This window comes from Pristis pectinata, chromosome 4 (assembly GCF_009764475.1).
Source record: "Pristis pectinata isolate sPriPec2 chromosome 4, sPriPec2.1.pri, whole genome shotgun sequence".
In the NCBI taxonomy this organism is placed as follows: domain Eukaryota; kingdom Metazoa; phylum Chordata; class Chondrichthyes; order Rhinopristiformes; family Pristidae; genus Pristis; species Pristis pectinata.
Window position 1 is genome coordinate 86,779,258 of NC_067408.1, and position 13,114 is coordinate 86,792,371.

Sequence of the window (13,114 nt, forward strand, 5' to 3'; positions counted from 1 at the left end):
AGCTGAAGTTGAAGGTTGAAATTTTCACTCCTTAACTGGGTTGGAAGAAGTGATGGGTGGGTAATTTTATTGGTATGGTGTTTTTGCAATCCTTAAACAGGCATGGAAAGGACAAACTGAAGTGATATTTATACTGGTTTGCATCATGATTCTAGTCTTTTGGACCAATTACTTGTGATATTTTTACCGTCAGGACAGTACTTGTTTATTTCCAGAGACTTTCATCCAGGAAATAGTTTCAGTGAAGACACATACCTTTTTTACATACTAGCATCATTTTCTACCCAAAGTAACAAAATGCCTCTTCCTAAACATCTCAAAGCGACATTAGTCTACTTCACTTCTTTACCTAGGAGGTACAATGATTACAAATAGAGCCCTAAACTGTAACGTCCATCCCCCACAACACTAGTTCCCATATGACATAGAACAGTTGACTTCCAAGTTTGTATTAAATGACTACTGACTACTCTATGCCCACGTTTTAATGATTAGAAAATTACAAGATGTGTACTTAAACTTACCATTGAGCAACATTCTACTCTGTGTTAGTGTAAATTCAGAAAATTAACACCAATTTCTCAGGCGATGCAGAGAGAACTTTGGGGAAAAATGCAAGAACATTTGGAAGTTTGACAGTAATCACACACTCATCACAAAAGCTTTCCTTTACTTGAGAATAGTCTTGAAAGATGATCAACCTAGTTCTGGCCTGGGAAAGCTTAAAGGCCTGACCTCACCCAAACACCAATTAACCCAATTTAGAACGCACACATACAAAAGCTTCTAAAACAGCTTTTCTATTCTGGCCAAAGTAAATGCAAAAAACATGCAATGTAACTCATCAGCATAGCCACAATGATTTAGTACATGAAACAGTTGTGGACATCCTGAGAACCACACATGTGAAAGTACCAGGGCATAATCAAGATATTTGTGCTCGTTTGCAAATTCTGCATAATGTTAATACTGTCAGATGTAAATGACACTTTTATGCATGGCTATGTACGACTTTGGGTAGGGGAGAGAGTTGAGAAATGAGTAACATCCACATATTGATATTTTGACAATCAGGACAATAATGATTTAGCTATCAATATTATTATTTTTTGGTACAGATAGAAGTAAATCTGAGCTGGACTTGAGTGGATCCTGTGCATCAGGGATTGAAGATTCCATTAGCCTCAGATGTAAATCTGTCCCCAGAGGTCTCAATGAAGCCAAGGTCAGTTGAACACATTATTCATTCACTACTGAAATGTACACATTTCTTATAACCTCATCATTCCTAGAGGATCATTTTTCTATAGAATAAAATGACTGACTTAAAAAAAAGAATCTGGTAGTTTAGAAACGATGGAAGTAAAAATAGTACCCCCGGGAATATCGTCCATTGTAACTTCTGGGATGTACTGTATCCCCTTGTACTTTTAATTCCATTGATATCCTGATTTGTCATCTAGGAAATAGTTTTATTTAAAACACAAATCTTCTTCACATAATAGCTTAATTTTCTACCCAAAGTAACCATAAGATAAGACAAAGGAGCAGAAGTCAGCCATTCGGTCCATCGAGGGCAAAACGCCTCATTCTACTCTCAACTGCCTTTAAAATGAATCGAACAGTTAATATTAGAAATGAGTACACATGTCAGATTACAACCTAGATGTATGAGTAATTGCCATTCAGGGGATGATATTTTTGAGGAATGTTACCCATTTATACTGCTGCACATCTGGTGCTGACTAATTACTGGAGAAAAAGGTCAGAGCAATATTATATCCATAATGTATCAATTTAGGTCAGTTATCTTCTGCTGAAGGCTGGTTGTGAACTGCAATTCAGCTATTGCTAAGTAGCTGATCATCCCATTTGTGCAATGCTAAGACTCTTCCTGCCAACTCTTTACGACAGTAGTGCTTCTTTTGTCCACACGAGTATTTTTTTTGAAGAGTTTGTTCTTTCTAATTATGAAGATTCCAGGTTAGTATACCTTGATATTTTTAGCTTCTTGAATAACTTTATACATGATGAAAGAATGCTTCATGTTATATTGACATATACAGGAGGGGCTTGACTTGGGTTCCCAAAATAAATCACCAGTAAATGGCTAAATCTTACAGTGTAGACCTGTTTGGCAGAATGATGGCTCTGTAAGTGGATTTCAATTGTACAACAGCTTTGAACTTTTATGCTGCAAGTATATGCCATTGTTTATAACATTGTCATAGTGTTTTTCCGTTCTAACACTACCACACTGGCAATACGAGTGGCAGAACTGGGTACTGAATTGGAAGTGCAATTCCCTAAAATGAAGGTGTGCTCATTAGCTGCTCACATTTATTTGTTATGTGTTTTCAAATGTTCTGTTACTCCCTAGAATTTATCAATTACCTTGGCATCTTCATTAGCCTGTGACAAAGAGGGTGGATTTAGCTTGAATCCACTTTGGGCAGTTCATTGTGCGATGTGGTCAACCAGCCTGAGGGTGCGTCTGAACAATACATACAGGAATACCTTATCCATGGCAGTGACTGCAGCTGATGATCAGATCAAAGTTAGGGAAATTGTTCTCCCAGATGTTGGTCCGAACACCTGAAGCCCATTCAGCTTCTTGTTTAAGCTACAGTTTTTTAAATAATATTTTTAAACTCTCATCTCATGAAATATGAGAACATTACCAGCTACTGTTCCAATCTGAGTTGAAATCAGTGCAGCAGTTTAATAAATTGATTGCATATGTGACATAATGCAAACATTAACATTAGATTAAATGCTTGGGTTACTCAGATCACTCCAGCTACTGAGCACCAGCTAGAGTCCACCCATGAGTCACTACACTTACTACCTCAACAACAAACTGCTATCGATATTGGTTAAAGTCGATGAATATTTTTTTTCCCTTAATTATTAACAAAAATGAAATTGCTTGTAAGTTAGCCTGAAATAACTTCTGATTACCTAACCAATGAATGTTTTGTGCTGGAATTAAATATGCATTGTCACAGTGTAAGGGGTTTCTCTTACTGTTGAATATTTGAGTCCTCACTGAAAAGGAAATGGCAAAATGATTTCTTGATTTAGCCTTAACTATTATCTCCAGCACAATGATAGCTATGGTGGCTCTAGCTTCTGGTCACATAAGTAACATCAGCACACTGTTTACCTGTACTGGGATAAATCTTTCAATTTTGCATTGGCCTGTGTCAGATGAGACAAATGTATCTTCTGAATTGAGAAAATCCAGGATGGGTCGTCACGTGCTTTTAGTTCTGGTCTCATACGATGTTAACTATCTTAAATCCATATTTTTTTGCGAACAAAGATGTGTATTAAAAACAATTTCCCTGTATTCACTATGATGACATGTGACTTTCAGGATTACCTTGAAGAAGATGACTTTGATGAAGAAGACATTGATGATTTGGTCTCTATGTATCGCCCAAACAGCACAAGAAGCAGTCTGGGAAGTGGGTTATCTGTAGTAAGTTTGAAACTAATGTCAATGACATCAGTTGAATATTTACTATTTCACAGTAGATTACTGTGTTTATCTTTAATAATAATTGTAATTTGATGTTATGTGGCAATGGCTACATGAGATTTTATGGTAAATAGAAAAACATTTGCATTGGTGCAGGAGAGAGTGCTCAAGTGCTCATCTTAATTTGGAAATTGTACCAGGAGCTTTACTTTGTGCTTGACTCATCTGCAGTGGAGTTCTTGATCCTATTACTTGTGCCTGAAATGACATTGGATGTTCCCCAGCATTGACTTTTTAGGTTAATGAACTCAATGCACTGTACTGATGCCTTCTATGCACAGTTTCCTGATCTGCACTGCAATAATAACTTATGAAAAATTATAATTAGCAAATAATGTGCTGAATTACCAGCAGTGGTTTCCTCACTGCTCTGGATATAGACCACCTTAGTGAATGGCATACAACTAACCCAAACAGCAGCAAAAATATAATCTATTTTTTTAAAGTCAAAATTAAGATACGCATTTGCTAAAAGGGTGAAACAATTATTGGAAAATTCATAATCTGTATGTTTTGGCAAAAGGAGACTGAGAAACAGAAACGGCCACCACAAAATGTGTGAATGATTATCAAAACACTTCTCCCTTGGTCATGTCATTGGTTTCATTCTTTCCCTCCTTAAATTTAATACTTATTTATACTGCAGATTGGTTTAAGTAGTAATAGGCCACTGAGAAAACATTTAAAGAGAAGCTAAATGGACTCATTTTGATTTCATTTTAGAAGTCATGTTAGCATCTTTAATGTATTGCTTTATAAAAACTTTCCTTTTCACAAGAAAATGCACCTTTTAGAGTGTGTCTGAATTTCTTTTATTCCAAATAATTTTTTCATATGTATTAATGGTGGAAATCTTGACCTTGTGCTAATCTACTTTCAATGGTGCCCTTCCTTTTACTGCTGCCCTGTTTGCTCACTGTCACTCTGCAATGTCTTTATATTTTTCTTCAATTATCGCCATATGCTGTAATGCTTTCCCAGTCGGGCTCTGACAAGAAGTGGACATTCCTTAATGTACCTGATCACGATGCAGAAACCGTAAGTGGTCTTGCTTTCAGATTTACTAAGCCATATGTTTCTTGCTGTTTTCTTTTTCTACACCTTTAAGCATAGTGACTTACCCTCGAGTCACTTTCAAAATGCATCTTTTCCCAAAAATAAAAACATTTACATCTAAGATGTAACCTTTATAGGCAGAAAAGATTAAAAGTGCTTCTGTCACCTGTGAATCCACTCAGTTCATTGCTTAAATGTCATATACTGTTGGTCATTTTGTTAAAGATTTGTAGAACTCTACAGCAATTAAATGTACCATTTGTTTGAATATTTGCATCACTTCAAAAAGTTAGGAGCAGCCCAAAACCTTCCAACGAAAGATAGCCAAAGACATAATAAATGGCATTTATAAAGTCTATATTATAAAGTCTAAAATAAATGGCATTATACCATAGTTTGCTAATAAACAAACATTTATCTCATTGAATCACTTAACAGTTTTCAATCAAGAATAAATGCATTAATATTAAGTAAGGTCCTGTGGAACCAATTAATGATTTTATGAAAATATCTGCAATTAAAATATTATTTTGAGCAGAGTGTAGAGCAGTTTGGTGTACTATGACTGCTGAACTATGATGTTAGACCAGACTTTGTTAGGCCAGCTGACAACAGATTTTCTTTGAAGTGGAGCATTTAATCTTTGTAAGCCTGTGGACTGATACCATTGTGTGTTATTGGCATGGTAAATGTTATTTCAAACAGGAGAGCTTCTATTTTATCAAGACAAGTTTTGAATTCATTATTAATTATAGAATTCCAATTGTGATAGGGATTACATGTTAAATATTTATTTTCCTTCTGTTATGATCTTTCCAACCAACTCACTCTCACCAAAACAGAAGGCAAACAATTAATTTTTTCCCTAAGAGGAAGTGCTTGTGTTTTATAAAATTTCAGTTTCTTGGTACACCTTCCCAACACCCTAAAATTAGGACAGTAACAGTGTGAAAGCAACAGTGGGCACAAACCTGAATCCACTGACTAATTTCTTCATCACTTCATTCGCATGTTGATAACTTTCAGGTTTAAAGGAGAGCTCAGAATTTGAATATGGATGAGATTGAGTTTATGTTAGTTTATCTGAATAGTTTCTGATATCAACCAAGCAGAGACAAAAATAATTTCCATACTCTAATTGTACATTTATTAAACCACATTGAGTGATTGTGGTAAAGCTTTCAAGTCTAGACAAGAAAATAATACCCTGCAAACAGCAAGAGAGGCCAAGATTGTCGATAAATTTTAGATAACCACAAAAGGAAGCTACAAAAGTCAAGCTTTGTGTTTATTCATTCCTGAGTGGGTTGATGCTTTTAATAGATTAAATCATCTTCAATGTGTATGAAAGGTGAATAAACTTCACTACCAATGCAGAAAGATTATCTGCCCAATACAGAATCTGAAATTAAAGTAATAAAAATCAGTTGGGTCCTGTAAAAGGTCCCAGACTGTTAAATTGAAAATTCACCCATTTGGCCAAGTATATTTAAGAAATTTAAAAACCTGCTTGAATTTGTTTAATAATCTACATATGAGGCTTTCTGGATAGTGTTCTGTGACTCAGTAAGTTCACTGCAACAATGTTCTGTTTCTCAAAATGATACATTATAAATAAAGCCCTACCTAAATAATTATATTAGAGATTACCCAATATCAGGCCTCTAAAGCAAAGAGGACTGTCCAACTTTCCAACTTGATCCTCCTTCGACAATTTCTTCCATCCCCTTTGGCCATTTTCAGGGTTTGCTATCTTTCCACCCATTCCTAAACCACCCCCACCCCCACCCCCAATCTATCTGGTTCATCAGCAGACCCCACAAACCAATCATGTTCCTGGAATGGACCAATGGACTCCAGTGCACCAAGGGACAATTTAATGGCATACTTCTTAAAAAGTGTTTGTAGTTTAGCCTACTTGCCCCAGATAAAAATGTCAACTGTTTCTTTTTTGCAAATTACGATTATTAAAATATCTTTCTGCAAATTTACCTATCTTATCCACAACTCAGCCACAGCTTTTTTTTTGGAAGTACACCAGCAATTTAGGTAAGGCCTTCATTTAGTAGTTTTAGTTCACAGCCTACAAGCGTTTGTACTCTTCAATTATGGGATGCAGTAAACAGATACGTAATTTTACCTCATCCAGTTCATTTCATTACATACCTCTAGACCAGTGGTTTTCAACCCTTTTCATGCTGCGGCCCCCCAGAACATGTCCTTGTTAGATGGTGGACCCCCAAAGCCCACAAAATCAAACAATCGATAATTCATGCATACAACACTTAAATTACTGCACATAGGCCCTATTGAAGTAGTGACTATTTCAATCACTGATAATTACCAGTGGTGCCTTTCAGTGTTCAGTTCAATGTGAAGGTTGTGCCTGTTTTGCACTGCAGAGTTTGTCCAGACGTAGTGGTATGTGCGACAAACATACGCATATGTCATCCTCGATATTCAGTCTTGATCTGTATTTGGTTTTCATGGCAGTGACTGCAGAAAATGCTATTTCGCACAAGTAAGTGGTTGCAAATGGTAACAGAACATTGACGGCTTTGCCGGACAGCAGTGGATACTCCTGGGAACGTGCTATCCAGAACGACAACAGTGACATGCGGTTGAACTGCAAGCGCAAAGTCCTGTCAGATGACAGTTCAGCCAATTCTTCTTGTTCACGTCCACTTAAATCAGTAAGCATGCATTCAAACTAATTTCGAGTCCAATCAAACATTGCTCGTGTCGTCGTCGCTGAAATACTCATGGAAGTAATGTGACAGCTGTTGAATATGGTTCAAAACTGTGCTCGCAATGGCCTCTGTCTTAGTCTCATTCACTGTCAGAAAGTCAGCCAGCAACGGAAACATATCATAGACTCCTTGCTCGCATCTTCCCCTCCAGATACGGAGTTTTTTCTGGAAGGCATTGATTTTGTCATGCGTTTTCAGAACATTTGAGCCAGGTCCTTGCAATGATAGATTTAAGCTGTTCAAAGTGTTGAAAATATCTGCAAGATAAGCTAATCTGGCAACGCACATCTCATCTGTCAAGAAGCGTGCCAATGATCCGTTATGCTCATTTAGAAAAATGAGCAGTTCATCTCGCAATTCATACACACGCTGCACAACGCGGCCTCGTGACAGCCATCTGACTTCTGTATGTAGCAACAAATGCTTATGCTCAGCTTCCATTTCATGGCATATGTTTTCAAACAAATGATGATTGAGCAGCCTGGCTTTGATAAAGTCAACGATTTTAATGCACGTGGAAAACACATCCGCAAAATTTTCATCCATATCCTTTGCAGCCAAAGCCTCACGGTGAATCACGCAGTGGGTTGCTGCTACATGTGGAGCTACTTCCACTCGTGCGACTAGACCCGACTTCCGTCCCGTCATTGCGGCAGCACCATCGGTGCATACTCCAATACACTGTGTCCACGCCAATGCCAATTGGACAAAAAAAAGTGTCAAGCACACGGGAAAGTTCTTCACCGGTTGTATGCCCTGGGAGCGCCTTGCAAAACAAAGTCTTCCAAAGCCTCTCCTTCCCAGCAATATCGAACATAAACCAACAACTACGCAGCACTGGCAACATCAGTACTTACATGGAGCTGAATCGCAAATCTGACTTGCTGTCAGCTGGCTCTGTATATCTTCCGCCATATCGCCAATTCTTCTGCTTACTGTGTTATCAGACAGTGGAATGGCTTTCAGTTTTTGACTGGATTCTTTTCCCAGTACAACTTTGCACATATCTACTGCTGCAGGCAGTATAAGCTCTCCAATTGTGTGAAGCTTTCTGGAATGTGCTTTTCATAATGCTACCAAATATGATGCCTGAAGAGCCTTCTCATTTACTGTGGCGCAGGCTATCATTTTGCCTTTCTGCTTGAGGTACAGCTCCTTTTGCCGCTCAAAATATTCCTTCGGCTTTCTGGCAATATCTGGATGCACTGTTGTTAAATAGTGCTTCAATTTTGCTGGTTTCATTGCATCGTTGGACAGTGTTTGCAAACACACAACACAGAGAGATTGGTCCGCATTTGTCCCCACTGCGATGAAGCTATATGAAATGTATTCTGGATCGTACTTGCGTTGTTTTCTCTTGCGGTCACCCTTATCCCCTTCGTCATCAGAATCTTCCAGTTTCTGGTCAGCTTTTCTCTTCAGAAATTTCTCCATACTCAGCAATACACGCTGGACAGTTTAATTACTATTACTGATAAACGAAATGATCAAAACTAATCTAAAATTTACACGCTTGCGCACTTTTCATTTAACAGTGACGTCACTGTGCTCTCAGAAGGGAAGGGAGGAGAAGAGGAAGGCAGTAGTGATAGGGGACTCGATAGTCAGGGAAACAGATAGGAGGTTCTGTGGCAGTGAGCATGAATTCCCGATGGTTTGTTGCCTCCCAGATGCCAGGGTCCAGGATGTCACTGATTGGGTCCACAGGATTCTAGAGCGGGAGGGAGAACAGCCAGAAGTCGTGGTTCATGTTGGTACCAATGACCTAGGTGGGAAGAGGGATGAGGTCCTGAAAAGTGAGTTTAGCGAGCTAGGCAGAAGGCTGAAGGACAGGACCTCGAGGGTAGTAATCTCGGGATTGCTGCCAGTGCCACGCAATAGTGAAGGTAGGAATAGGAGGAGATGGCAGATAAATGCGTGGCTGAGAAGTTGGTGCAGGAGGGAGGGTTTTAGATTTTTGGATCATTGGGATCTCTTCTGGGGAAGGTGGGACCTGTACAAAGAGGACGGGTTACACCCGAACCTGAGGGGGGCCAATATTCTTGCAGCCAGGTTTGGTAGGGTGGTTCGGGAGGGTTTAAACTAGATTGCGAGGGGGAAGGGAATCGGAGGAGTAGGTCAGAGGAAGAAGGGGATGGGGAAAAGTCAGATCTGACAGGTAGAGAGGCTTTGAGGAAGGAGAAGCAGAGTACAGGCTATAAAAGTAGTAAGGTGAATGGGCTAAAGTGCATTTACTTGAATGCGAGAAGCATCAGGAATAAGGGAGATGAACTGAGAGTTTGGATAAGCACATGGGACTATGATATTGTGGCTATTACAGAGACATGGCTGACATCAGGGCAGGAATGGATATTGACTATTCCTGGTTTTCAGTGTTTTAAAAGGGATGGGGGGGGAGAAGAGGAGGAGGGGTGGTGATACTGGTCAGGGACAAGGTTACAGCTGCAGAAAGGGTAGATAATGTAGAAGGATCCTCTCTAGAGTCAATATGGGTGGAAGTTAGGAATAAGAAAGGGGCAGTTACCCTCCTGGGAGTATTCTATATGCCCTCCGGTAGCAGTAGGGATACTGAGGAGCAGATTGGGAGGCAGTTTTTGGAGAGATGTGAAACTAACAGGGTTATTATAATGGGAGACTTCAACTATCCAAATATTGATTGGCACCTACTTAGTGCCAAAGGTTTAGACAGAGCGCAGTTTGTTAAGTGTGTCCAGGACGGATTCCTGACGCAGTATGTTGACAGGCTGACTAGAGGGAATGCCATCTTAGATCTAGTTTTAGGTAATGAACTGGGTCAGGCGACAGATCTATCGGTGGGTGAGCATTTGGGGGACAGTGACCATTGCTCCATAACCTTTAGAATTGTCATGGACAGGGATAGGAGCAAGGAGGACAGGAAGTTATTTAATTGGGGAAAAGCGAATTATGAGGCTATAAGGCAAGAACATGGGAGTGTAAATTGGGGTGACATTTTTGAAGGGAAATGTACTATGGAAATGTGGTCGATGTTCAGGGATCTTTTGCAGGATGTTAGGGATAAATTTGTCCCAGTGAGGCAGAGAAGGAAGCGTAGGGTGAAGGAACCGTGGGTGACAAGAGAGGTGGAACAACTAGTTAGGGAGAAGAAGGCAGCATACATAAGGTGTAAGCAGCAAGAATCGGACAGGGCTCATGAGGAATATAGAGTAGCAAGGAAGGAACTTAAGAAAGGGCTGAGGAGAGCGAGAAAGGGACATGAAAAGACTTTGGCGAGTAGGGTTAAGGAGAATCCCAAGGCTTTTTACTTGTACGTAAAGAGCAGAAGGATGGCTAGGGTAAAGGTAGGTCTGATTAAAGACAAAGGTGGGAGGATGTGCTTGGAAGCTGTGGAAGTGGGTGAGGTTCTCAATGAATACTTCTCTTCAGTATTCACCAAGGAGAGGGGTCTTGATGATGCTGAGGACAGTGTAGGTGAGGGTAATGTTCTAGAGCACGTTGATATCAAGAGAGAGGATGTGTTGGAGCTGTTAGAAAATATTAGGACAGATAAGTCCCTGGGGCCTGATGGAATATTCCCCAGGCTGCTTCGTGAGGCGAGGGAGGAGACTGCTGAACCATTGGTTAGGATCTTTGAGTCCCCGTTGTCAACGGGAATGGTACCAGAGGATTGGAGGGTGGCGAATGTTGTCCCCTTATTCAGAAAAAGTTAGTAGGAATAGTCCAAGGAATTAAAGACCGGTGAGCCTTATGTCTGTGGTGGGTAAGCTGTTGGAAAGGATTCTAAGAGATAGGATCTATGAGCATTTAGAGAAGCATGGACTGATTAGGGACAGCCAGCATGGCTTTGCGAAGGGAAGATCTTGCCTCACAAGCCTGATAGGGTTCTTTGAGGAGGTGACCAGGAAGATTGATGAGGGTAGTGCAGTGGATGTGGTCTACATGGATTTTAGTAAGGCGTTTGACAAGGTTCCGCAGGGTAGGCTTCTTCAGAAGCTCAGAGGCCAAGGGATCCAGGGAAGCTTGGCTGTGTGGATTCAAAATTGGCTTGCCTGTAGAAAGCAGAGGCTTGTGGTGGAGGGAGTGCATTTGGATTGGAGGGCTGTGACTAGTGGTGTCCCACTGGGATCGGTTCTGGGACCTCTAATTTTTGTGATATTTATTAATGACAGATGAGGGGGTGGAAGGGTGGGTTAGCAAGTTTGCTGATGACACAAAGATCGGTGGTGTTGTGGATAGTGTGGAGGGCTGTCGAAGCTTGCAGAGGGATATTGATAGGATGCAGAGCTGGGCTGACAAGTGGCAGATGGAGTTCAATCCAGAGAAGTGAGAAGTCGTACACTTTGGAAGGACAAACTCCAAGGCGGAGTACAAGGTAAATGGCAGGATTCTGGGCAGTGTAGAGGAGCAGAGGGATCTGGGGGTTCATATCCACGGATCACTGAAAGTTGCCTCGCAGGTGGATAGGGTAGTTAAGAAAGCTTATGGGATGTTAGCTTTCATAAGTAGGGGGATCGAGTTTAAGAGCCGTGAAGTGATGATGCAGGTTTACAGAACTCTGGTTAGGCCACACTTAGAGTACTGTGTCCAGTTCTGGTCGCCTCATTATAGGAAGGATGTGGAGGCGTTGGAAAGGGTGCAGAGGAGATTTACCAGGATGCTGCCTGGATTAGAGAGTATGGATTATGAGGAGAGACTAAAGGAGCTGGGGCTGTTCTCATTGGGGAGAAGGATGAGGGGAGACATGATAGAGGTCTACAAGATATTTAGAGGAATAGATAGAGTGGACAGCCAGCTTCTCTTTCCCAGGGCACCAATGCTCAAAACAAGGGGACATGGCTTTAAGGTATTGGGTGGGAAGTTCAAGGGTGATGTCAGAGGGAGGTTCTTCACCCAGAGAGTAGTTGGTGCATGGAATGCGCTGCCTGGGGTGGTGGTGGAGGCTGATACACTGGACAGGTTCAAGAGATTGTTAGGTAAGCATATGGAGGAATTCAAGTTAGAGGGATATGTGGGAGGAAGGGGTTAGATAGTCTTAGGTGTGGTTTGAAGGGCGGCACAACATGGTGGGCCGAAGGGCCTGTATTGTGCCGTATTGTTCTTTGGTTAAATGCACGGTAAGCAAGCAATATTATTAAAGCACACCAACACCACCACTCAGTCTTGCTAACACTACAGTGCACAACAGAATAGTAGTGAGTAGTGAACACTACTGACTACTCTGACTACACAAATCAAATATTAAGCAGCAGCTTACCAGAAGGGAACACCGTCTAAGTCTCTAAGATTGTCGCCTATAACAGATAGAATAGATATGGCCCATTTTCTGAATACTGGAAAACTGGAGCAAGCAAGTAAGCTACGTCTTTGTAACAGGCCATTTTCCATTTTTTCTTGGCTTGCTCGCGGACCCCCAGAAGTCTGCAGACCACAGGTTGAAAACCTCTGCTCTAGACCCTTGTAATTGTTGTTAGTAGATATTTTCTTCTATATGGTTGCATGTTGTCTAAAAATAAAAAGTTGTTGCACAATTTCTTAAGTGTTTAAGGTCTGCAGCCATGGCTTTGTCATACTAAGGATGAAATATATTAACAATTTAATAGTATGATTCTTTTTGTATTTCTAACAACAAGGGATATCCTTGCTAAGAAAGGCAAAGTGAAGCAGGAGTTGTAATATGACCCAACTATATGCATGTTTATAATAATACTTGCCTGATATTCTACTTCATCCTTGGCATCCCTGAACAGTAAGTGAAATGCTAACTAAACATTGAAACCCCTCAATT

General features: G+C 40.5%; 1 protein-coding gene across 1 annotated transcript in view; it reads left to right on the top strand.

Annotated features, from left to right (window-relative positions):
* Positions 1-13,114, top strand: part of sytl5 (synaptotagmin-like 5) — a 155,557-nt gene that overhangs the window by 129,791 nt on the left and 12,652 nt on the right. The window contains exons 9-10 of the mRNA XM_052015040.1: positions 1,119-1,225; positions 3,380-3,484. Of these exons, the coding sequence (XP_051871000.1) occupies positions 1,119-1,225; positions 3,380-3,484 (212 nt within the window). The remainder of the gene's footprint in view (positions 1-1,118; positions 1,226-3,379; positions 3,485-13,114) is intronic.